Source organism: Diadema antillarum, unplaced genomic scaffold (genome assembly GCF_040938485.1).
Source record: "Diadema antillarum isolate AM-2024a unplaced genomic scaffold, OU_Dant_1.0 scf00000103, whole genome shotgun sequence".
NCBI lineage: Eukaryota > Metazoa > Echinodermata > Echinoidea > Diadematoida > Diadematidae > Diadema > Diadema antillarum.
In genome coordinates this window covers 2688275-2715743 of record NW_027270992.1, presented here as the reverse complement: position 1 = coordinate 2715743, position 27469 = coordinate 2688275, and the positions used below count along the sequence as shown (strand labels likewise).

The following is a 27469-nucleotide window of genomic DNA, read 5'->3' as shown; positions in this document are numbered from 1 at the left end:
AAAGCTGGACAATTCCTGTACCTTCCTGTTTTATGCCTCTCCTATCCTGCCTATGCTATCCTACTATTATCTCTGAGTGTTCCTCTCTCTTCTATCATATCTCGTACAATGTGATTCTAGTTACAAATGCCATCCCTGTATCGATGGAATAGACATATCCCCATACTTTGGGTTAATTGGATGCTGTTAGAGGAAGGAGGGGGGGGGGGGTCCTTTTTCCTTTTTTGCTTGTCACAATTTGCATGTGTGTGTGTATAAGTGGTGTTGATTATTTATTTTATTGCAGTTTCAGCAAACTTGGTATCCTTCTTTTCCTTCTGTTATGTAACAGGTGAGGATACTAACCTTTACAATTATAGTATGTAAACATTAGCCATGTAAAGATGTGTTCACGGAAATCCTACCAATATTTGTGTACTGTGCTTTGATTACTTGTTAATGATCCTTCTTTTTTGAAGGTCTCTAGATATCAATCTTTAATTTATGAAGTATTTTCATTCATTTGCATATACATGTAGCTGGAAAGTATTGTGGCCATTTTGTTTCCTTCTATGCATGTGGAAACTAACCATGAAGGTTTTGTAATGTACATGTATACAACGCAGTTGCATTATCCTTTCAAAAGTTATTAGACTTGAAATTGAAGAATGCAGAACAGATTTCAACAAATGAAAATGGGCTTCTAATGCATACCTGATCATTCTACTCTCCCCTTAGAAAAGGGTTGTGGGGAAGACTGGTAAAAACACCCTATCCCATTTGTGTTATTATCCCAAACTTAAGAATAATGTATAAGAAAGAGAGCTCTTTCAGAAAATTTGAAAATCTCAAGATTGACTTAGTTGACCCATTTCACCTGTTTTGAGTCCTCACGTAAAATTAAGGGGTTCAACTTTTGTTTTTGTTTTTGTTTTGTGGTGCACGGTCACATATGTTATAAAGGAGTGGAGTTAGTTTACAGCCACCCTGGGGGTGGCCATTATTCAGAGTTCTAACACAGCCGGTCTGGTTACCTAGAGCAATCATGAATATGCAAGTGCTGAAGATTAAAGACAAGCCGCGTGAAGTTGTTATAGCACTGCTTTCAAAATGTGGCAGCACTCTACAATTCTGAGATGCAGCAGCTCCCTTGACATCATAAGCGAACACATTCAATCCAAGAAAAATGGCGGTAAAATTCATCTACCTCGAGAAAGTGAAGCCTTTCACCTACCATGGCTGCATTTTATAGGCAACAATATCAGCATGCCTATTGTCAGATAGCTCTGCGGATGGTTTCTGGTAAGGTTGGACTTTGGATCTTCTGTATATAAAGGAGTGCTCAAGCAAGTCCCCTTGTCTTCATCGTGTCTCTGCAAGATCACCAAGTGACCACTAAGCTCCTTGTAAGGCGATTGCAGGATTGGTAAATATTCCATAATTCAACAAATCATCATTGAAGGAAAGGTGTGAGCAAAGTACTCATGTCCAGACAGAAAAATGTGTCAATTTTACAGTGGCAAGCACAAAATTAAGAGTACCTGATGTTACTTAGAGCATGTTGAGTGATACAAGGTGCCTACTGACGTCAAATCTGTATTAATAGGAGTAACTGGGCGCTTCTCACAGTCTTGTGGGGTATTAATGACAGACTTTTCTCCTGATGGAAGTAGCAATGCTCCTGACAACGACTCACTCTTATGTGTCTTTCAGCATCATATTCGCCAACTCTATTACACAGTGATTGTATTCCTATACAAAATGTAAAAAAATATACAATCATTGTTGGGTGTTACAAAATAGGACTACTGAGGTATGATGACTTTCTGTTTCCCGACTTTCTGTTTACATAAAAAAAAGAAAAATAATAAGTGCATACTAACAGTGATACTTAACAAAACTCTTTGTAATCCTCCAAACACAAGTCCATGTTGTTACATTTCAAAATAGTGCTACCACCCTTGAGCAAATAGGTGACATCATGCAATCATAGAACCAGTGGTAAATCTGATCTACGATGTACAGATAAGACAGAAGGTCATTTGTCATTTGTAGTTTCAAGCAAATAATATTCTTGGTTAACATGAAAAACTTTGGAACATTTTTTATTATAGAGATTAGACTAGAAGAATTTAGGTGGTCCCTTTATTCTACTTTCCCTTGCCTCATGTTTATTCTCGGATGAAGGGATTGAAAACAATTATATAATATCGCTTTTAGATAATGTAGAACACGGCAGTTATTTGAGAATTTCATTTCTATCATCATCTAAGATTCTGCATTTTAATTTAGTAAATCAGGGTGAATATTATGATGTCCAGCATCTCAAGGTATATAAACATCAAATGTTCATATCTAATATATGATTCCTGATAAAACAATGATCTTGATGTTGGCGTCATTTCAAGTTTTGGTGACTTTTTTCTTAATTAATAGAAAATCCAGATTAAAGAGGAACATTTTGGATGTTTGCATCACAAATGAAACAGCTTTTTGTTAGTAGCAACCTTCTGATTTATAATCAGCACTAAAATTGAGAAAAAATGTAGCTGCATGACAGAAAAAAAATGAAAATGTGTTTATTTCCATGTACATTATTTTGTCGTTCATATTGTACTGGGGTTTTGTATCAAGGAGAACATACAAACCTACAAACAATACATTTTCTGTTTGTTCATTTGTTTGTTTTGCTAGTGACACTCTTCAGATTTGAATTGCACATGAAAAACTTGATAACAGCGTTGGTATGTGACTGGAAATAGAGCAAATTCATTTTCAATTCCCGTGCATATTTTTTTTTGTTGCCATTCATATAGCACTTGAGTATGGGAGTGGCAGTCATTTTGAACAAAGAATAGCTTAAAATACTTAGTGTACATACTTGAAATGAAAATTTTCTTGCATCTGCAAATAAAATTACTCGAGGAGCAAAAATGTAAAAAGTTTGATGGAATAATCGGTCATAAAATTGACATAACTAGGATTATCATATCCAAATTAGCATATCTGACGGCCATTATGGATTTTTGGATTTTGCCGAAAATGATCAAGGTTAATTTGCGAGTGGCATCAATCAGATTTGGAATCAACACCCTGGAATTGACAAGAAACCATCAAAAACATTGTATAAATAGATAAAAAACCGAGGTTAGACGGACTTTCTATGGAGCCTAGCCTGGACTATTCTATCTATCTATCTATCTATTTGTCTTTCTGGCGAAATTAAAGAGGAAAGAGAGATATGCATTTTTATACGTGCATACATGTATATAAAAAGAGAGAAAGAGGGGAAAAGAGGGGGAGGACAGAAAGAGTTTTTAAAGTAACTCCATCAGTCGAATGCCATGCATATATTGATATTTATGCATTCAATTCAATTTAAAGATTATTTCATTTTGTTTTTGTTTTCATTTCTGCATTCAATCAGATACAATTTGACCACAATCTTCAAAAAGTACAAAGACAAAGAATAACAAGTGCAGTGAAATAAATCAATAGCAGTACATAAATAGATAAACTTGGTGATTGCATTGAGCAATGTAGATACACAAAAACATAAAATAAGATATACAGTATGTTTCAGTAAACAACAGAGATCATTGAATGCAGGAGACCACCATCGCAAGCGAATAAGCTTGAAATGGATGGAGGCCTCATAAAATGACTATCCAACGACACAACTCTCTTGGAGGAAGGTGATCAGGTGAGTGCAGTGCAGTTGCAGGTGAGAGTGCAAAATGCAGTTGAAGGAAGAAAATAGAGATTGACGATAAGATGACAATCATTTACCATGAATATTTGTTAGCTTAATTGATTTGGAGAATATAATTGTATCAAATATCGTTTTAGTGAAGCTTTCAAAGAATAAATACTTAAACAGGACTTTATATTATCCGGGAGATTATTCCAAATGTCCGGACCCGAATGTCTTATAGATTTATGTGTCACCAATAATTTGGGATTCAAAAGGTGGAAATTTCTACCTATACGAGAAGGGTACGAATGGACAGAAGTATTAAACCTAAACATGTTATTAAACGATGATGGAAGTTGATCCTTTATGTATTTAAACATAATTACTGCTACTTGAATTCAAATCAAAAACCTTCAATGTTTTAAGCTCATAAAATGAAGAATAAGTATGAGCCAGAAAATGCGTTTTTCGATTAAACGTGGGTCATATTACTTATCATTACAGTATGATATGCAACTAAGATCAATACTTGCTAGTGGGAGTTAAAAAAACAACAAAAAATACAGTTATGATGGAAATCAAAGTTGATGCACATATTGGGACAGTGTGCATTGATTTATACATCGCAAACGGATTTAAACACAAAATTGCAGAAGTAAATCGAAATGGGAATATGAATGCCTGCTCAGCTGCCTTACAATGTAAAAAATGTATAATGTTTATTCCCTCTTGAGATCGCTATGATTCTGCTAGCATTGCTGAAGATGTATCCCTGAAATACTCAAATACATAATAAACTCACCCGTTTCACAATGATCGCCCATAAATCCCGGAGGACAAAAACAGCGCCCGCCAATGTCGTCACAGATTCCCCCATTGTAGCATGTCGGGCAGGTATATCTGCAATTTGGCCCCCAAAGGTTATCTAGACATCCTGGTTTGGAAATTTGAAAGATAACGGAAAATTTAAGAGGAAACCAAGAAGTAAAAAGGGACATCCTTTATCCATTTTCTTCATGGTCATGTAAAAGCCATACTTTCTCTCATAAAATCAAATGTGTGCTCGGATTTTTTTTTCTGTTATCGCGTTTTTCCTTTTAAGTCCGATAGAAAAGCAGAAAAGTGTGAAAAGGAGATTAGAACATCGAAATGTGATCCCATGGAAACCTCTTCTCTCTTTTTTTTTGTGAACAGGGAAGTTAATGATATAGAAACATATCTTTAATGGTTCCAGTTACGATCTACCACCAGATATGAGTGAACCTTTCTTCAGAATAGACAGCTTGAATACTATTGACACTGGTTTCAACGTTAAGTACATCAATTTTTTGAGAGTTATAATAATGTGCATAATTATTAGAAGAGACAGGATTCGGTGTTAAGCGGAGTCACGGTGAACTGTTTTTGTGATTTTATAGCGTTTTCTCTTCATTTGAGGAATGGTGTCTGCCTATTTACCTCGAACTATAAGCCTAATTATTCCACCTCGTTCCGGGTCGCCCCTATAGTAGTAGTGATGTACTCCAGCCATTGATTTGTTTGCCTTGCTGATGTTCAGTACGCCAGATGACACGGAAGCGGAAAGGTCTGTCTGACCGTTGAGCATCCAGACGAGCGTGCCTGTGATAGTTCCCGCAGGGTTCGTGACGAGGCGTACATCTTCGTCAATGCTGGCAGTTACCGTCAATTTGTTGGGTGTGAGATGAGCTGCGCATTAATTCAATGTGGACAAGAAGACACCAAATAAGTTAATCTTACACGACTGGGTTAAAATACCCCCCACCCCAAAAAAACAACAACAACAACAACAACAACAAACAAACAAACAAACAAACAAACAAACAAACCCAATTTCATATTACAGGCAAATTATGACATAAACAGGCCTCTCATCTCAAAAGGAGGGATACAAGAAATACATTGAATTTATACTCGAACTCATGATAATAACGGAAATGAAATTAGGTTCATAAAACTTAGAAGTGCCGCACGTCTTTCCTCATGATTCTTTTTACGTGTAAAATATGATTACTTATCAATGTTTTTCTCCCTTACCGATGATGATGCTTAAGGAATGAAAATGAGTCAAAAATTTCACGCGGCATAACACACACCGGCATTACTTGTTGTTTATGAAAACATAATTTATTAATTTGTCTATTTTGATACAACGTTTTTTCTTTGTTAATACGAATATTACTAATTATTTAGATGATAAAACATGCTGTATTTTTTTCGTTTTTCTTGAAAGAAAAGATGACAAATACAAACTGTGTACTTCTATTTTGTAATATACCAGTGTTGTCTGAGACGTGATGTTAAGCTATAAAGTGAATCATGGCAACATGGACTTTGAAGAATGGCTTTTCTTCAGAGTTGCATAATAACAATTTTTGTCATGTACGTCGTTTAATTAGCTGGTGTGATATTGTGAATAAACTCGATATACAAAACAAACCCAGACACGCAGTAATCATTATGGATCAGTAACCGCGCAGTGTTTGCATAATAACGTTTAACTTTCATCATAGTCACCGATGCAAACAGATTATATCTTACATGTTTTCACTTTCCTTTCGGAAGGGACCCCACGAATAGAGAAAACAAAATAAGAGAAAATACAAGAACGGATATCTCGTAAACAAGTATGTATACATGCAGGTAACGTTGGCTGTGTAGAAATGGTTGAATGTCGTTATAATAATATTCGTAATAGTCATATAATTCACGTGTATACGATATAGTGTACATGTAACTGCAATTTTGATAATCTTTTGTACAAACCGAGTAACAGAATAGCATTGGACTTGTATTGACTCATAAAATTATACACAAAAAAAAAAACCTCTGGACGTTGACACAATGTGGGATTAAAGTACCTTTTGACGATGTTTATCTATGATGCCCTGACATCGCGGCCGGACACACAAAAATAGATACATTGGCACTAACGATGGTAGTCTTACATCATTAATATTAACAAGAAAATGTTTCATTACCGAGAAATTACACTCCTATCACTCAATGAATGAGAAAAAATATTACCAAACGTTACTGTCACAAATAATTAATATCAGTTCTCACATGGAAAAGATTGTTTCTTTCATTCACATTTCTTACGCCCTAATGTCCGTAAAGATTAAAATTCATTAAAATAACAATGACAAAATCGGGATAGCTCGTTTCTTTTTAAAGCCGTAATCTGGATGAACTTAGTTATGTTAGTAATGTATCATACAGTTGTATTCAGGAGGAAAATTACGACCTTCCGTCATAGAAATGTTTATGCACTATATAAGACCCTATACATTAATTTATCTTGGAAGAATTCCATTTTTTGCAACACACAAACACACACGCATACATACGCACCACAAATACTGAAAACTAATGTGTTGATTCATTGTAGCTGCTGCCACACTTAGTCACTGCAAATATGACAGCTCACAATGTTGCCAAACTTTTCAAATGGATGGAATAGTTTTGATCGAGATGGGGATTCAGTATGTTTTGCAGGATTAATACAAAATCACTTGTGAAATATTAAAGAGCATATACAAGCCTGCGAAAAATTAAAAGTTTCTCGGTTTCGAAATGGCTAAGATATTCAAGAACAAAGGAAAACAAAGGAATCAGAAAATGTGGTTCACGCCTTTTTCATTACTTGGTTTTGGATATCTCCACCATTTCATAACCGATCGTCATAAAATAAACTTTGAATTCCTCTTGAAAATGTATGCTCTTTTATATTTCATGAGATGTTTCTCAATATCCAACAAAACAGAAACCTGAATTAAGCTATCTCAACCAAAACGATACTATTCCTTTAACACAGCGGAAAATCCGAGAGATTATTCCATAAAGATGCTACATTATACGTATAATTGTGGCTGTGACGAGCACAGATGTTGTTTCTATCAAGTAGCTGAATTAATTGCAACCAGCTACTTTAATACAACATCGTCTGGCAGGTATTCAGTCTACAAACCTACCATTAAAAGTTGAATTAGTCTACCGGGCTATCCCTCACAGTGACCACGTCTGTCATCACTTTATTTTGCATTATTGAATGTAACGTAGTCTCACACATTCATTTGTTGTTGTTTTTTTCTCTATTAGATCAATAACATTGTACATTAAACTCAAAATGTTACAACAAGATACTCGACATGGTCGACGAGGAAAATGTGATGACATGAAATTCATTTATTGAATAGTTGCTGCGTGTTGAACGTTCAAGTCACAGTCCTGCTAGTAGAAGAATGTTACTGTTCCGAGATTTCTATATGCCTGAAACTGTAGAATTGAGTGCGTTTTGGTACGGGGACGATTTAAACGAACTATTCATTTTTTAACGGTTGTGAATTATTTTTCGCAAGCCGCGGTTGAAGAGAAGCTACCAAGTTTTTTTTTTTCTTTTTCTTCTTCCTGTGACTGCATGCTCATTTCAGTTTTGATATACAAGTCATGAAGATAAAGAGAAAAATATGAAATATACTGATCAATTTCACAAGTAGAGGGGAGGGTACATGATTCCTCCATGCTGATGATAGTTTATTATCAAAAAGGAAGTGACTGAGACGGAGAGAATACAATGTTTGTCTTGTCATTCCTCCCCCTAGAGAGATGCTTAATATACAGGCACATCAATGTGGATATCTTCCTAACTATTCACGTTCAGTATTAAAGACAGTCATGACCTTACCTTCTTTAGACTTGAGACCTGTAAGAGTGTACTGTGAAATTATTTGTTGCCTTTGTGTTTTTTCTGTTTTCTTGCTCTATCCAACCCCCTGATTTTTTTTTTATCAAAACAATATCTTTACAAAATAAAATCTTATAGCAGTATACAAATAATACGCATTAGTAAGGACACATTATACTCTTAGGAATTACCCACATAGGTACCTTTGGAAAAGGAAGTTTGGACTGTTTCGAAGGTACCGAGAGTGGGTTATTATTATTCAAAGTAGCGAACAAAATCTTGCACATTAACTATTTTATAAAATAATGAAGTAAATAATTTCGTTTGATAAATCAGCCTCGTCCCAAGAAAATAAAAGAATAGAATTTCGTCTGATCACAATCGCGAGGTGAAAGTGCCAAAGGCCGATCATTACACTTTTCTAACGACCAGTCATAAGCAAAATTACGTGTTATATTGTAGGGGGGAAAATACCTGGTCATGTGCACCCTTTCAACCAATCATTTGATTATGATCTGCTCAATCACTAAATATGTAAGAATGTGGCAGTCTCGTGAGGAGAAACTTACTTATGAACAGTATACTTATTTTGTTTCGTTTTGTCTTTTTTAACCACACTGGTTATACATACTCGTCATTCATCTACTATAGTACCTTAGCTGTGAATGAAAGAGAGTGAAAATGTCACGATCACGATGTACGTCATACGCAATGCAAGTATATGACACTCATTGAAAGAATCATGTAAGTAAAGCATTGATAAACGCTATGACATTTAAGCTATACATTTGCGAACACATGCACTTAAATAGATGGGAATATCGTAGGCTAACTTGCAAGATTGCTTGATTACAAGTGCCAAGACACACGCATTGTGCACTAAGTATAGTATACAAGGCGCTTTTGAAATCGTCCTTTCTGTTGTCCACATTGACCTGCTTTGGGCCTATAGTCACACGCACTATACAACAAGGATTTTGCTCTGTATTTATCCCTACGGCGGCATCTTACGATAATTTTCAGGGTTTTATGTAGACTGCAGTTTGAAGGGCAAAGTACCCAATTTTAATTTGAAAGGCAAAGATGTTTAGTTGCTCCCGGGCATCTTGCCTTTTCCGCTCCCACCGACGACAAAAAGGTAAAATTGACTATCGTAAATAGGTGAGAATTTTGAACGATGTACAATTGCCAATTTTCGCACCTTATGACATTCTTTCCCTTAGAACACGGCAGGATGATCTAAGAAACCAGATTTTTTCATGTCATCTCACAGATTGGTAAATTTCCTTTCAGGAAATATATGGCTTGGTTGACTTTTGCCTGATAATTTTCATTTGACAAGGACTTAAAGAGTAAAAATACGGTAAAAACGCTATTTTCACAATATTTTTTTTTCAAACTAATGATGTGCATTTTTTTTTATGGGAAGTGGCATCTAATATCTGACCATGTTCTGGATCTGACATATCATGGGTATGTACCACAAAATTATAAGAACTTTAGGAGCACGTATAAAATTACAGAGAACAATTGAAATATCAAAGTCCTAAACAGACGAACGTCCGTGATGCTTTTATTTCTATCGCTGCTGCAAATTCTACTTTGTTGTCCCAACTGTAACGTATACGAAAATTTGGTGTTCCACCTGATGAACATATCCTGCCAAAATTGTACGTCTGCTGGCTGTACTTGGGACGTAACATTCTTTTATGCAAAATTATACTCAGTTTTCGTCACGGACGTGCTTCCGCTATTTTCTAATAAAGATCGTAGCCCATTAAACGTTATTGGCGATATTGTTCTGAGTCGTAATCAACTAAGATCTAGCCACACGATAATACGTTTGCTTTTAGTTTCTGTCCATCCTTTGTCAAATAGGAACCGAAATTATATTTTTAGACGAGCCTCCGAGAAAAAAAGAACGTCCGTGATGATTAAAACGTTTTCGAGTGGGACACCATTTTGCTTTGATGGCGAAGGTGCATTTCACCTTTGGCTGTCTAGCCGAGGAGCTCCTTTTTTGGAGCGGACTGAGGTTCGTCCGCAGTGTTTAGACCATGTAATTCACCGAAAACCAAGCAAATAATTAATATTTTCTCTGAAAATTCACCTCCTGATCCCCCTCTGAGCAATACATATGTTGTAAGGATGTCAAATTTCATATAATTTGCATTGCCAATACCTTTTCATATTTTTGAAAGAGTTAGGAAGGCTAGGTACTCTCTACCGATTAGTTATCCGTCCTGGAACATGACCCTATTAGTAGAACGAACGTCCGTGACAATTCCAGCGAACGTCCGTGACGTATGCAATCCCTCCGATAGGGATAACTTGTCCCTAAAATGTCTTGTATTCTTTATAACTTTTGGCTCCAATAGCGACAAATAAAGTTTTACAAAATAAACAATGAGTTTAGAGCAGTAGTTTCAGAATTTTTAAGGCGTTATGTGATCATGATGAACAAACAGTTGAAAATTTGCTGACAATTTTACGCTTGTTTTCCCTCGAATTATACAAAAACAGTTAACACTGAAAACAAAGTTATAGGAAAATTGAATTTTGCGTAATCTGTAATTTCTGTGCATTTAAATTTCTTTCTAATGCGGTTCTGGAGACAATTTGTACTGTTACAGGTTTTGAAAGTTTTGTTCACGGACATTCTGTCCGAGAAAGGACATTTCTGATAATTACAAATATATCACTGCACATAAAGTTAATGTTAGTTGAAAGTATTACCAAATCACCGAGCCGCTCGTACCCGAAAGTGAATAACGTTCAGCACTCAATTTACCTGTAACAACAAACGGAAAACGTTTTGGTCACGGATGTTCGCTGGGAGAATAAGTCAATGGATTACATAGTAGGGGAAAGAGGATCAGTGCCACTTTTTAGTGACAGATGCTCTAAGTGTTTATCTTTTGAGTATGGTAGCTGCCGTCTCAAACAGAACACATCCAGTTTTGGTCTCCATAACGGACGTTCGCTGTAATTGTCATGATATTAAATGCCTTAATTCATTGTTATTTTTCTCTTCATGACGATTTTTCTCTCATTCCCTCAATAGCCTGAACATGCTGCGACCAAACAGAAAACAAAACAAAACAAAACAAACCGAAACAAATCCGAAAAGTGCTACGCAATGACATTCAGGATAATGACGGAAGAAGTCTGTAATGGGCATGTGTTGAATCAAAAACGGAACAGTTTCAAAAGGACGTGGAAGCAGTTGAATGAAAATGACAGAGAAACAGAGAAGGGATCGAGCTCCAACACACAAAGAAAAGAATTGCCAGTGCACTTCCGTTATACCAAATTCCTCTTGAGCGTCCTCTTGAGAAGTTTTTGTTTGTTTGTTTATGTTTTTTATTCATCGAAATGCCGTCACAAGCGAACAAAAATAATGCAGTATACAATTACTGTCTGATGAAAACACACAAATCCTCCGCTTATAAGCACATGGTGTTGTTTTATACTCATCACTGAAAAGCAATGTTCATTTGTAATTCTTTCCAAGATTTTTTTTTTAATTTTACATTTAAGAGACAGAGAGATCGTCAATTTGTTTGTGCTTTTGTGCTTACTTTGAAAACACATAATAAAAAAGTAATGATTAAGAATAGTTTACGGTTGCACTTTCATACGTTCGCTCTTCCAAAGATTCTTTACTCCGATGTCCAAAGGTTTGTTATTCCGAAAATGAAAAAAAAAATGTTTGTAGTTAATTCAGGAGGTTTGTTATTAAAAATGTTCTTATTCCGAAAGTTTGTTAGTCCGAAACATAGATATTAAGGATCGTTATTTTTAGGTCCGTTCTTCTGAAAGTGGAATTGACCTGATATTAGTTTAGGTGAAAACGGTTATTATGAGGTTTTCAAATTTGAGGATTTTAGTTGTTAACTTGTTTCTCCACATTTGGATAAGCGAACATGATTTTTCATGTTTCAATTAGTAAACCTTTCGATTAACCTTTGGAGATTCCTATCTTACCGAATAAAAAAGCTTCATAATTATACGAACTCTATCAATTTTCGTATTGACAAACTGTATGAATAACGAGCCTCCGAAATTACGCGCTACAATCTGTTTGTTATAACATACCATATTGTATAATATCGAAGTCACAAACATCCATCTAAGTTATATGGACTTATTGTGTCTTGTTATGACGAAACTTCGCAGTATCGAACCTATTATCATTTCTGACTAATATAATACAAAATGTAACACAAATTCTCCTCGGTAACAGTGTGTAACACAAGGAGCAAACACAGAGGGATTTCTTCCTAACGTATTCGTTTGCCCTCCCCAGCTAAACTTCGTATTTCTATAACGGAGCACATTTCTGTTGTTTTTCTATGTTAATTCTTTGTCATAGTTTAAGCTGTGACCATGTTTGTCATAAGCAAATTTTGCATTGTATACTTTATATAACAAGTTTAGGACCAGAATCTTTACTTCATGATAACGAAATTTTGACAAATTTATTCGTTCTCAAGGATGGACTACGTCACTGAGATTACACGTACGTTTGTACGTTCATTTACGAGAGATGGAAAAATTGTTTTCTTTGATTCCTCAGTATGAGAAAATAAACAAGCTTATATAATTGAGAACTGGTAATACACTGTATCTATTCAGGATTTTGCAGAGGAGTTTATTCTCGACATGAAATTGCTGTTTGTTGTGAGTAGAATGCGTTTCCAACCCAAGAGAGCTGCATTGTTCAATATCTTGTTTGTTCCGAACGTCCGTGAGCTACATGCGAACCTCCGTGATGAAAACTATGCTATGTTTGTTGGGTTATGGAGACTGCCTAGATCAGATACATCTGAAAAAGGTATCTTATTATTTGGGAGTGAGGATCAAAGTATGGGATAGTGAAATAAAAGGTCAAAATATTGCGTTTCTGTAAAATGCGCGTAAAGTTGAGAAAGTGTTTAGCGGAAGAGCAATATTTCAACAGAAATGACGAATTGAGTAAAATCATCAGTTGTCTACCATTACGTACAGGTTAAGAGTACAAGCTTAATATTCTGCAAGCACGTACACATGTCCCTTAAGATATTTTGTTAGGATTTTGAGCTGAATCAGATCTTTGCACACTATGTTTTAAATGGTATTCAAATGTATGTGCAGTATTATTCCTCACGGACGTTCGCTGCTCTGGACACGGTAAACTTCAGCGGTGAATAAAAACTTGTTCCTCTTGGAAAATCCTAGTATAATTGGGTTCATTTTAAAGCTGGAGTTATACTCTTTCAGGTAAGATGAATGATTTGGAGAATTTCCTACTTTTTAAATTTTGCCTTGTTTTGGCTCAATTGTACATCGTTCAAAATTCTGACCCAAATACAAAGGGATAGAATAGATTACCGTCCGAACGTATGAACAGAGTCGTAGCAGTCGTTGTCCAATTGTGCCGTTCAGCTCGACATGAGTAAGCCCCGAAGTTGTCTCCATTAGAATTAACAGGTAAGGTGACCTTTGCCGAAGAGGTGAGATAGCTTTCGATATTTGAACCCGATGGTAACTGACATGAGGAGACATCATCATCGATAGAACACCAGCTTGTCACATCTGACCCCGTGGTCATGTCTATTGACCTCTGAAAGGTCAATGTACTTGTCGAATCAGCTCCGCTCACAAAGGCTGCAAACGACGCTGGTTCATTGGGATCGTAGGTTGGGTTGAAATTAACACAGGTCATGTCCAGAATATTTCCTGTCAAGGTAAAATAAATTGAAGTCCATGTGAGAAACAAGAAAATATGAAAAACTCAAGATTGGTTAGGTTGACCCACTTCACCTATTTTCAGTCCTCACACAAAATCACTGTATTCGACTTTTTCTTCGTTTCGGGATGCACGGTCACATTTGTCCAACTGTTTAGTAAGTTGAATTTTGGTTAATTAAAAATTCTGTGTTGAATTATTTGATGTATGGGTGTTTACCAGAATCATGTCTATATCAAGACATTGTTCATATCTAACCTATCACAATCCTACAGCTAGTCGTAAAGCCTATACATGTACCTACAAGTACATTATAGACTTAGGCTACATCCTAGATCTAGTTAGTACCAGGGATATTTCGTTCACATGTAGGGCCATTTGTGACCGTGCACCTCAAAACGAACATAAAGTCGCACACACTGATTTTGCGTGAGGACTGAAAATAAGTGAAATCGGTCAACCTAGCCGAACTTGACTTTTTCATATTTTCTGAAAGAGCGGGTCTTCTTTTACATTATGGTAAAATTTGGTATCATAAAACGGGCGGGAAAACGTGTTTTTTGGCATTTTATCTCGAGAACATTTTTGGTAGAATAGTGTGATTAGGTGTGTCTTTAGAGTCCCCTTTTTATTTCTGAAAAACCTTGTCCACCCTCTTCACTTTCAACTCTAATAACTTTTGGAAGGATAGTGCTACTGCTTTGAAAGTTGACATTAATTATGGACAGAATGTGTTAATGAGGCATGCTTAATTTCACTTTAATCTGATAATCTCTTCATTGTTCAGTTCAGTTCAGATCAGTTCAGTTTTTATTTCTGCATTTCAGAATCAATACAAATCAACAAATCAACAAAATACTTACATAGTCATTTACACAGCTAATATTCATAACGTTTGGATCTTACATACATTTTCTTTTTTTTCAAGAACGAATATCATATATGAAAGGAAGCAATAGGAAATGATAAAAATGAAATGCAGGGGACCATCATCATAAGCTAAGCTTGACGAGGAAGATGGCCCCAGGTAAAGAGATATATAGAGAAAATCTTGCCACTCACTGAGTGGGGGGTAATTGTGCAAAGGGCACAATAAAGAGATACATAAAGAAAATCTTGCCACTCACTGAGTGGGAAGTAATTGTGCGAAGGACGTGCGGTGCAGTGCGGTGTGCATTGTGTTGGGATGAATCTTGGTTTGTACGTTGAGTGTTATTTTGTGTATCAGTGTGATGAGGTGAATGTTACTTCAGTTATGGCCGTGAACTCATTGTTTAGGGTGTTTGTTGACCAGGTGGTATGAATATTTATGTGTCAGAAGTATACTGGGTTATGAGGGTGTTTTTTTAGTTCTCGTTTGAAAATGTTCAACGACGAACATTGTTTTAAATTGGGGGGTAAAGAATTCCAAATATCTGGTCCATTATGTTTTAATGATTTTTGAGCTAAAATGATTCTGGGGTTTTCGAGATGGTAATCGGACGACTGACGTGTTGGATATGAATGAACGGTGGAATTTGGAGTGAAGAAGCCATCAAAAAATTTTTGGAAGACAATTAAATGTATATTTATACATAAAAACAGCAGTTTGAAAGGTGTGAAGATCCTCAATTTTCAATGTTTTTAGTTGACGAAATAGGGGATCAGATGGGGATAAGTAACGGGAATTGGTAATCAAACGTACAGCACGTTTTTGGAGGGTAAGAATTGGATTAATTTTAGTTGAGCCACAGTTTCCCCAAACGATATTGCAGTATGTGATATGTGGTAAGATCAATGCATTGTATAGAATAGTCAGGGAATTTTGAGAAATGAAGTTTTTCAGTCGATATAAAATTCCTACAGTTCTTGAGACAGACGTGTGGATATCATGAATGTGATCGTTCCAAGTTAAACTCGAGTCAATTGTGATTCCTAAAAATTTAGTAGATCTTACTTCAGTTAAGGATAATCCATCAATATTAATATTATAACTGCTGTTAATGTTCTGTGAAGCAGTAGGTTTAAAACGTATAAAATTTGTTTTAGAAACATTAAGGGATAATTTATTACATATGAACCATTGGGAGACTTTGTCTATTTCCGTGTTCAGAGTATTAAACAGTGTTTCGAGGTTCTCATGGGAGTAAAAAATATTAGTATCATCTGCAAAAAGTATAAATTTAAGAGTTTTTGATGTATTTATTATATCATTGATATATACAAGGAACAATAGGGGGCCAAGAATTGATCCCTGGGGAACACCACATACAATATTAGAATTCAGAGATTTAGATGACTTAAATAGTACATATTGCTTTCTGTTGGATAAATAATCAATAATCCAAGAAAGTGCTAAACCACGAATACCATATCTTTTTAATTTGTAAATTAATATATCATGATCTATGGTATCAAAAGCCTTTGATAAATCCATGAAAATTCCTATAAAGTGTTTTTTATTTGCAAAAGATTCAGTAATCTTATCTAACAATTGAATTATAGCTAAATCGGTGGAATGGCCCTTTCTAAATCCAAACTGATTAGGTATAAGTAGGTCATTTACATGAAGAAAAATGTACAGACGTTTATGAATAATTTTTCCAGAATTTTAGAAATACTAGGTAATAACGATATTGGTCTATAATTTGTTAAAAGAGAAGGGTCGTCTTTTCTTTTGAAAATTGGAGCTACTTTCGCAATTTTTAATGAGTTTGGGGATATTCCAGAAGACAGTGAAAGATTGAAAATGTAAGATAAAGGTGTGGTTATTTGTTTGATGATTTTCTTCAGTATATAAACACTTATTTCATCATGGCCACTAGATCTACTTGGTTTTAATCTGTTAACAATCTCCAGTATTTCTTCCTCATCTGTTGGGGTAAAGAAAAGGGATTTGTCGCAGTTTGGTGGAAGAAATTCAGTAAAGTTTGAATGAACATGTTTGTTTTTTTTATTTTTGAAGCTAATTGGGGGCCAATATTTACGAAGTATGAGTTAAAAGCATCAGATATTTCATCAGGGTTTGTGAGTTCTTTGTTGTCATTACAAAAAAACGGACGATGTTTCCTTATTATTTTTACCTGTTATTTCATATATAGTTTCCCATAAACCATTTACGTTATCCTTTTGATTATCAAACTTATCAGAATAATACATTTTACGAGAAATACGAATCAAATTACTGAGTATATTTCTATACTTTTTTTAATCTGTAAAATGTTTTGTATTGTGGGTAGTAATTGCCAATTTATACAATTTATTACGCGTTTTTATTGAATTGATGATTCCCTTTGTAATCCAGGGATGTTTGTTCTTTCTACGTGTTTTTTCTTAACTAAAGGAATGTTTTTTCGATAATAATGTAAAAGTTTATCTAGGAAAATATCATAAGCTTTATCGGCGTTATTTTGAAGATACACTTCTTGCCATTCTTCCTTCACTAAGTCAAAATTAAGTAATTCAATATTCTCATCTGATTCTTTTCTGTACATTATTGGCCTGGGTTTTGAAATACTTTTGACGTTTTCAGAACAACGAAGAATAATGAATATCGGTAAATGATCAGATATATCATAATATAAGATACCATTAATGAATTTATTTACAGAAAAGTTATTAGAAAAAATATTATCCAACAAGGTTTTAGATGTTTTGGATATTTTTGTTGGGTTATCAATATGGGAATGGAAAGCATATGAAAAAAGAATAGTTTTTAATTGTTGTTATTTTAATTGTTGTTGTTTAATTGTTGTTACTCTGGTGGTTTACTTCCTGTTTTTTGTCCCAGTCATCGCACAGCCAGCACGGTTTGGTAAAGATCAAGCGCTTGAATAGAGACTGTACTTCAGAGCCTCTTTTCTCAGTTCACACTTTTCCTGAATTTGTGTTTTCTTTCAAATATTTAGATAGGTTAGGAGAGTCCATTTGATTTGAGTTATACATCATTTTAAAGCTTAAAGTCTGCTCTTTCAGAATATGGTCTTAAAGATAATAAAAAATTTTGGTACCTCAAAAGCTTCCCTGAATTTCCTTGTCTTGGTTTGTGTTTGGGTTAAAGTACGTTGTCTGTGAGAATTACTCGCCCCAAAGTGCTCTCATGTCTTAGTAATCATGCAATAATGGTTTCGTACCAGAGCCGACGCTGACCAGCGTCGATAAATATTGTACGAAACCACTGACTGCGACCAGCAGCGTGCAGCCCATCGTACGCATAGCTAACTGCGACCAGCAGCCCCATACGCAGAGCGTAATGGGGCTTCGCATTGTAGCATTCAGGATCATGACAGATTTAGTATCGCGGGTAAATGTCAACTTAAAATCCAAAAATTTCTTCGATTTGAAGACTTACCAATTAAGTTGAAGTATTGAAAACAGGCTTCGAACAACGTTTGGTTCTGCCAATAGTCCCTTTCTGTTCGAATTGATGACTGAATGTGACTCGGTCGAGAGGACCTTGGGAGAGCTACATACACTGGATACTATGGCCAGCGCATGCGCACACAAACATCTTATCCGTTCGTGGATTTGAAATTTGTGTGCGGACTGCATATGAGGTGTTCGCAGGCACTGGCTGTAGTATTCAGTGTACTGTATGTAGCTGTCCTAAGGTCCTGTCGACCGAGTCACATTCAGTCATCGATTCGAACAGAAAGGGACTATAGGCAGAACCAAACGTTGCCCGAAGCCTGTTTTCAATACTTCAACTTAATTGGTAAGTCTTCAAATTGAAGAATTTATGGGATTTTAAGTTGACATTTACCCTGCGATACTAAATCTGTCATGATCCTGAATGCTACAATGCGAAGCCCGATTACGCTATGCGTATGGGACTGCTGGTCGCTATGCGTATGGGGCTGCTGGTCGCAGTTAATTGCATGATTACTAAGACATGAGAGCACTTTGGGGCGAGTAAGTCTCACAGTGTTAGTTATATGAAAGGTACTTTAACCTGAAACACAAACTAAGGCAAGGAAATTCAAGGACACTTTTGAGGTACCAAAACTTTTTATTATCTTTAACTAAAAAATCATGTCTGGCGACTTTTTGTTTGTTTTGAGGTGCAGGGTCGCATTTAGTTGTAATGCTTTAAGACATAGTTACCATGTAGATTACACTTGTATTATAAAAATAAGAAAATACCTCATCAAAGGTACAAGCTGAAATTGTGAATATCACGGCAAAAATATTCAATAAATTTCTAATACATTTCAGACATTTCAGAGTTTATTGAAATCATAAAAAACCATTAAATTAAACAATATCTTATCGTTTTCACAAAGAGAATTTGAATAGCTTATGAATATTCATGAGCAAAACAAAAACAAAAACGTAGAAACCAATAGATATCAACTGGTGTCAACTGATATCAAAATTTCAATGTTTTAGTTACTGGGTTTTAATCTGGAATGAAGTGGTAAGCAAGTCCAGTCAGGTATATGGGTTTCAAATTGTGTCATCTAACTACTTGCACACAATCCGACACACACAAAACACACACAAAATACAAACTAGCAATATTGTAGGAGTATCCTGTAGTTTGCTCCCACAGACAGATATTCCCACAATGTTGATTTTTTTAATCCCACCGGTGTTGACGGAATAAAGGGAAACGTAAGAAAATCATGTAAAAATACGTCCATAACGAAGCTCTTGCTCATACATATTAATTATAATTATATACATACCGTGTGTGTGTGTGTGTGTTTGTATTGTGTGTGTTGTCCCCCTCCCATTCCTAAAACAAAGAACACCCTATAGTAATCCTTGGTACCCCCCTCAAAATCGTAAGGTTCGGCAATCCTTCCATACATAGGCCTATACTTCACACACACGCACACACACACACACACACACACACACACACACCCCGTCACATACATACACGCATATACGCGTACACGCACAGACTTTTTTTACTTGTCCATGAAAATTAACCAACTAAGAAAGGAACGTCACAAAATACCCAGGCTTAATGTGCAAAATAATGTTGGTAAAATCTATGAGGCGAAATTCTAACTAAGTATCATTTGCCCAACAAAAATTACCCAACACGCAAAGAGAATAGGTCTCTTATACAACAGCGCAGCGGGGCAAAAAGTACCCAACTCTCCATTACCAATTCTGTTGGTAACATAAATATTCGCCCAATATTTAAGTAAAAATAATTGCCCAATGTTGTTTTAATCACCTTAAAGCTCAATTGGGCGATAATTGCCCAGAATAATGATTTTTTTAAAACAACCAACAATTACCTAACTAAATTTACCCAATACTTTAAGAGTGCGCAAAACATCGAAAAATGGAGGGACCCACTAAAAAGACAAAGCTCGTAGAATGTGGTCCCCTCAGGTACAGAATGTCAAATAGAAAAATAAAATGATGCAAAAAGGGGAAAAAGGGCTGGCAAAAAGTCAGGAAAAAGAGTCTTAAAAAAGGCTGGAAGCCCTCTAAGAAAACAGAGGAAGAAACAGACACACATATACACACGCGAATAAACAGTTAAACGAGACTGGGGCGACGAAACTAATAAAGGTAGACTAACAGACAAGACAGAATGAGACAAAACTAACATAACAGGTAGGCAATACAACGGACAGAAAGGCAAAATAGATAAGCGATCCTCGACAAAATTATATCGAAAAAATAATGGGATGCGTGAAAAGGATACGAAGATATACAGAAATAGATGCAGAAGTAACATAATTAAAAATCAAATCTACGCTGTAAGTGTATCAGAACAACAGGGACGAGAAAATAAGTGACAGTTATTTGTAATCAAAGTTCTTCGAGAAGGAATTAAAAGCCAACAGGCTAGTCCAATTCTGTGAGCGCATAAAATTGCAATAAAAAGGACTTTAATCTCTTTTTAAATGAATATATGGAGGGGGCATTTTTTATATCATTCTTCAAAAATTCCAAAAAGTTTGGCCAGTATAAATAAGTGTGTTCTTAGCAAAAATCGTTCGTAAAACGGTAGATGAAATTCATTGGAACGTCGAGTGGGATACTCATGGAATGATAAATATCTTTGAAACGTAGAATCGAAAACGGACGGTAGTGAGTTGTTGCTGTACATTTACATACTGCCCCAATTTGAATAAAAACAACTCTTTACTTTTTTAGCAGCTCATTAGAGGCAAATAACAAATTTGAATGGGAGGGTATGACACATTTACAGATGACACGGAGAGCTTTCCTTTGTAGAAGGAAAACCCTATCCAGTAGGTTCTGGTGGGTGTTGCCCCAAACTAAAACACCATAATGAGGCAATAAATTCAGTTCAATTGAATTCATTTCAATTTATTTTCATATTTCTAAATGAATGAACGTACATAAAATATAAAATGAAGTGGATCAAGATATCCGGCTTGAATGCACAGTATTTACAATGTTAACATATAAAACAGAGCCGTCAATCTTCGTAAGTTTGGCTCTATGTATAACGCTAAAGAAATATAATGAAACCTACTTAAAAGCGAGCTTGTTAAGCGTAGGTACCACATTCTGAACAGAGTGTAAGATAGAGATGAGGAGCACGGATGCAACGTAGAACAAAGTAAAGAAAAACAAAAAAAGTAAAGGCAAAAATACCCGGGGCAATAACAGAATCTTCTCAATACAAATAGTGATAAACAGACAACCACAATGGCGAATATAACATCAGTAATGATTTTTTTTATATAACATGAAAAATGATTTTTCTTTTTTACACGTGATCTTATTAAACACTGAAACATCCATAAAACACATCACAGAAGTTTGGAGAAAATCTGATTATACGCTCCAAATGTATGAATTTTCAAATTCATAACTCCATCCATACAATGTGCTCTCTTAGACCTGCGATATTAAAACTGATGTTATTTCAAAACAGCTTGACCAAGGTTCTCCAAATTCACGCTTGCATTTCTATTTTTTTTTTTTTTGGTATTCTCTAGATTTGCTGAATTACAGAATGGAAAAAAGACGAGGAAACAGAAATAATTAGGAAATACATCAGAACATTAAAGAATAGGGTGGGCTTATACAGTGGCGTATCTAGGGAAAACGGCGCCCGGGGCAAGCGCGAAAATTGCGCCCCTAATTTCTGAAAAAGTGTTCAACCCTATACCCATCCCGGTTGGGACTTTATTTGTTTGTTTGTTTGTTTGTTTTTATTTCCGTCTTCATATAAAAATACACACATTACAAGTTACATATACATTGCATATACGTACAGAAGAAACGGGGGATTGCCTGTTCAGTCATAATTTCAAAATATGTCTGTTCTTCCACATGGTCCCGATATAATACGCTTTAAACAAAGTCCATATGATATGCTTTTTCAAGCACTTAAAAGGGGTCTTTTGAGGGTGATTCAAATGTAATGAATTTTGATAAATTGTGGCGAGCGAGCGTAGCGAGCGAGCCAAAAATTTTTGCATTTCAGCTTACAAAACATGGAATTCTTGTCATTTTTTGCTAATCATATCTTACAATATTTCCTCGTCATCATCACGTTTTGTTATTATCTCTTTCTTTTTTTTTTTTTGGTAAATTTTGGCGAGCGAGCGCAGCGAGCGAGCCGGAAAATTTTGTATTTCAGCTTACAAAACTTGGAATTCTTGTCATTTTTTGCTTATCAAATCTTACAATTCTAATCAAGCTATCGTGACGACCTTATAGATAACGATTTATACCAACAAACTGAGGACTTGAAAAAATACTCTAAATTAGTACGAGCGAGTGAGCCGAAATTTGTATATTTCCGCGTCATCATTACGTTATGTTCTTATCTGTTTTTATTTGTTTTTTTTCCGCCCCCCCCCCCTCACGTATGTTCGAAACCGTTGGCGTCCTCTTTTGATCCAATCGGCGATCGCTTCAGAACGAATGAAATTGCAGCCGCTGCTCCGTGTAACATTTTTCCTGCTAAATATAAAATGACACGTGTGAACACGATAGACATTGTCATTTTGTCCGCGTCATCGTCACGTTTTGTTCTTATCTTTCTCTTCCTTTTTTTTTGATAAATTTTGGCGAGCGAGCGTAGCGAGCGAGCTGAAAATTTTTTTATTTCAGCTTACAAAACATGGAACTCTTGTCATTTTTTGCGTATTAAATCTTACAATTCTAATCAAGATATAGTGACGACCTTATAGATGACAATTTATACCAACAAACTGAAGACTTGAAAAAATACTCTAAATTAGTACGAGCGAGTGAGCCGAAGTTTGTATATTTCCACGTCATCATTAAGTTTTGTTATTATCTTGTTTGATTTGTTGTTTTTTTTTGCCGCCCCCCCCCCCCCCCCCCGTATGTTCGAAACCGTTGGCGCCTTCGTTTGATTGAACTGGCTATCGCTTCAGAACGAAAGAAATTGCAGCCGCTGCTCCGTGAAACATTTTGCCTGCTAAATATAAAATGACATGAATGAACACAATAGACATTGTCATTTTGTCCACGTTATCATCACGTTTTGTTCTTACCTTCTTTTTTTATATAAATTTTGGCGAGCGAACGCAGCGAGCGAGCCGAAAATGTTTGTATTTCATCTTACAGAACATGGAATTCTTGTGTAAACACAATAAACATTGTCATTTTGTACGCGTCATCATCATGTTTTGTTTTTATCTTGTTTGATTTGGTTTTCTGCCCCCCCCCCCAACCATTCTCCCTCCCTTTCCGGGCGATTTTTTTTTCTTCTTCTTCTTTTCTTTTCTTTTTTCTTTTTTTTTCTTCTTCTTCAATTTTTTCTTCTTTTTTTTTTCTTCTTCTTCGTTTTTTTTTTCGTTTTTTGCGCCCCCAAGGAGTGGCGCCCGGGGCACGTGCCCCCCTTGCCCCCCCCCCCCAGATACGCCACTGGGCTTATAGCAAAAAAAAAATGGAAGCATAAGAATGTGGTAAGCAAGAATGGTGGGAAAATGACTGTAGGAGTAATCTCGAGATGTTTGGACTCCCTTTGTAAGATGTAAAATTACTTAATCAGTTGTCATATTTTTTTCTAATAACACGAGGAATAACGGAACAGAATGGCATGTTTACAAAAATAGAGCATGATGCTCATCTTTTCCTACTAACAAAGATCTCTGGACTTTTGTCCCTCAGACCATAGATTACCGAAATTGTCAAGTTTGCTTTCCAGGAAATAAAAGAGGATAGACATTGCATTCAGCCATATACCTTATTTGTGTAGTGTTGCAGGGTCATAATGGACTAGAAACTTCCAATCCTATTAGGAACTTTCAAAGAGTTAATCTGGTATTTGCTGACGAGAATGATTTACAAGTCACGACAACTGTGATAAAAAGTTACTATCGGGAAAGCAGAACTTAATGGGACGATTCCTGTTCTAACAATAAGGGACATAAGACATCATGAAGATTAGTTAAATCTGAGACAGAAATTTTGACGGTATGCAAATAAAAACGGAATGAAACAGTAATATTCAGTTCAATCCCTGCCATATGTATGGCCATTTGAATATCTACAAAAGTAGTCTTGGTATTTGGGAATAGATAACAGTAATAGCCACCCTAGCTGTATTTTCTATCCACATAGAAGATACCCGATTTTTATCGGAGAGCTTGTCGGAATGTTTGTTAGAGTTCGTCCCATTTGCTTTTGACCATTGAGTAAGTGACGAATAGTAGTCATGCTAATTATTATTATATCCCTCATGTAAAGCTTCTTGCCATAGGATTGTACAGAGCACGAACATGGTGTAGTTTTACTAGCTAGCTACGAGCAGCTGGATGCGGTGCAATTGGTTACTAGCCAGCGGGATATAGTACTTTTGGGAATCCACGATTTGCACCCATCGTGATCGTGTGATCGATATCTACATTTCTCACTTAAGAATGTACGCAGTGCGCGTAGTAGCGATACTTTTGAGCGACAGTCCTGTGGCTTGTAGCTAGCTAGCTAGCTAGCGCTAAGAGAGCGCGCGGCGGTGTGATGTGCGACAGCATTACAGAAATCTGTGTGGTGCGATGGCATGGCGTGGCCGGTCGGTGTGTAAACGTGTGGACGTGATACGTGATCAATGCATTCAGCTCAATTGACAAAGTGACTGCTTCCAGTAACGGAAGAATGATCGCAGGAGGACACCATATCAGGTACGAATTAGGAATAAACGAAAACCGATTTTGAAGATGATCTGGGTAACGAAGCCGCTTTAGGCCTACTTCTAACGTAGTCCTGGACCTCGATCTTTCGGAGTTTTGCACGCTGTAGTGTAGCTCGTGTGTAGGAATCAACAACAGCGCAGCGGTGTCGTTCGCTACGCGCTGCACGCACTGCTGCTGCACTGCTACAGCCTAACGTTAGATTTATCGTTCACGAAACCTGCACACTTTTCCAAAAGGGAACCGTCATTACTCTAGTAAAATGCTCGAGAGGGATATAAAACAAATATCGACTGCTTTCTTTCGGGCCATGGTAAAACTATTTGACCTCGGTGATGTCTCAACAGTGCCATGTCCCTCGACTTCGTCTCGGGATATAGCACTGTTGAGACATCACCTCGGTGCAAATAGTTTTACCATCTCCCTCTGCAGCAGTCGATATTTGTATAATATCTGCAAGATTGAATATTCACTGACACCACACTGAATCTGATAGCACATCTTCTCAATTCTTGTTATATTTACTACACTATATTACCGTATCCAGTGGATGTGAGTGTCCGCCTTCGTTGGTCACAAATCCATCATGACTATAGACCAGCATTTCTTTGTATAGGTTGACAGAAACATCACTCAATTATCTTTGTACTACGAATAAATTGTATATCCAATACGCCAAATATTTAACATACCCAAGTTGTATTTTATTTACCTTTGCTTCATCCGTTTTGTTTTGCTCTTTTTGTGTCATTTTGCCACTTGTTGCCTCTAGTTGCAATCCATCTGAATAGAACATGTCAACATGAAAATCTTATATTATACGCTATAGCCCCCCGGCGCACCGTGCCAACTTCACATCACAAAACTTACCGCAAACTGCCACGTTCATGCCGATGATGATTGCACATCGAAGTGCTAACATTCGGGATCGTAGTTCCATTCTTGTGACCCATTCAGTGGATCTATGTTCTGCCCGGAATACTGTAATTTCTCCACAGCAAGAATTACCCGATGCGACCGAAAGGAAAGGATCACGCGCATATGAAAATGATCGTCTTTTTTGTCATTGCCATAATTCGCATACCTGTGTGTTGTCTCTTGGAACTCCAGGCCAGGAGAAATATTTTTTCTCAACTTTAATTTCCTGGTTCACCGGTTAGTAGGCCTATAACATTCTCTTGTAGCGAAGAGCCACAGGCATGATGTTTCAAATTCCAAGTTGCCCGTTCAAAGGGCACACCGTCATAAGAGTAAATTAACCTTCTTTCATAGTTGGAAGCTTGGATGCGTTTATTGTCAACATAGAGCCTAAACATTTAAAATCGAAACACCGTAGCGCACAACTATTCACACCCCGACTATTCCTTTGTTGTTATTTCCTCACTTCAGGGGAAGGAGACAAAAATTAAAAAAACCCTTCATATTGGAGCTTTTTTTTTGCGTGTTTATCACTTCCTTCTGCATGTTATTATCATGTCATTAAATCATAGTCTGAAATTACAAACTGACCGTTTTATTTCCTCGTAGTTAACCGCATGTATGCGCTAACATAAACCAAGGGCCATTATCAGTTTGTTGAGCTGCAGTTTGATTTTGATGCACCATAAAAAAAAAACAACGACATCATTGTTTTGGTACATCGTTGTTCACCCTTTCCAAGTTAACTTTGATGAATAGATTGAAATCAGACGAACAGAAAAGTAGGAGTTTCATGTTTGGTTTGAGCTGACATACAACCGAGCAGCAACAATCCATTCTGCTTTTACCGACCCTTACCAGGATGTATAAATGGCATCTACCTTTCCTTATTGTCCAGCGCCATTCTTATTATGTAGTGTATTTGTATTGTATTTGGTAGCGTCGACTATATATTTTCTTTTTCTTGATCAAGTAAATCATTGATGATGATGATGATGATGATGATAAGACGAAGAAGTTTAATGAAAGTTCGACGTGAAATAAAGTTCAGATATCCAAGTTTAGGAAGTTTTCATAAACCTTCACCAAATCATTGGTTTAAATGATAATACTGAAAAAACTAAAATAAAAAGGCAAATGTACTTTCAGTTGATGAAGTCATCTGCTTGCGAAACAAAGTCCCCCCCCCCCCCCCCACACACACAAAAAAAGTCTTGGTTGATGAAGTAATTATTGCTTCTTGTCTAAAACATCACAATTTTTTTTTTCTCAACAGCCGCATTGAATGTGTATAATGCTGTATCAAAGAATATCTTCATAAGATTTGATTTGTGAAAACACGTGATCTCTTT

The 27469-nt window shown here is 36.2% G+C and overlaps 1 protein-coding gene across 1 annotated transcript in view; it reads right to left on the bottom strand.

Moving 5' to 3' along the window:
* The window catches only part of LOC139719014 (uncharacterized), a 71626-nt gene extending 45242 nt beyond the window's left edge, over window positions 1-26384 (bottom strand). Inside the window, exons 1-4 of the mRNA XM_071630455.1 lie at window positions 26070-26384; window positions 13752-14099; window positions 5132-5380; window positions 4476-4607 (exon numbers count right to left, since the gene is read on the bottom strand). Of these exons, the coding sequence (XP_071486556.1) occupies window positions 4476-4607; window positions 5132-5380; window positions 13752-14099; window positions 26070-26139 (799 nt within the window). The 5' untranslated portion in view covers window positions 26140-26384. The remainder of the gene's footprint in view (window positions 1-4475; window positions 4608-5131; window positions 5381-13751; window positions 14100-26069) is intronic.
* Between the last annotated feature and the right edge of the window lie 1085 nt (window positions 26385-27469).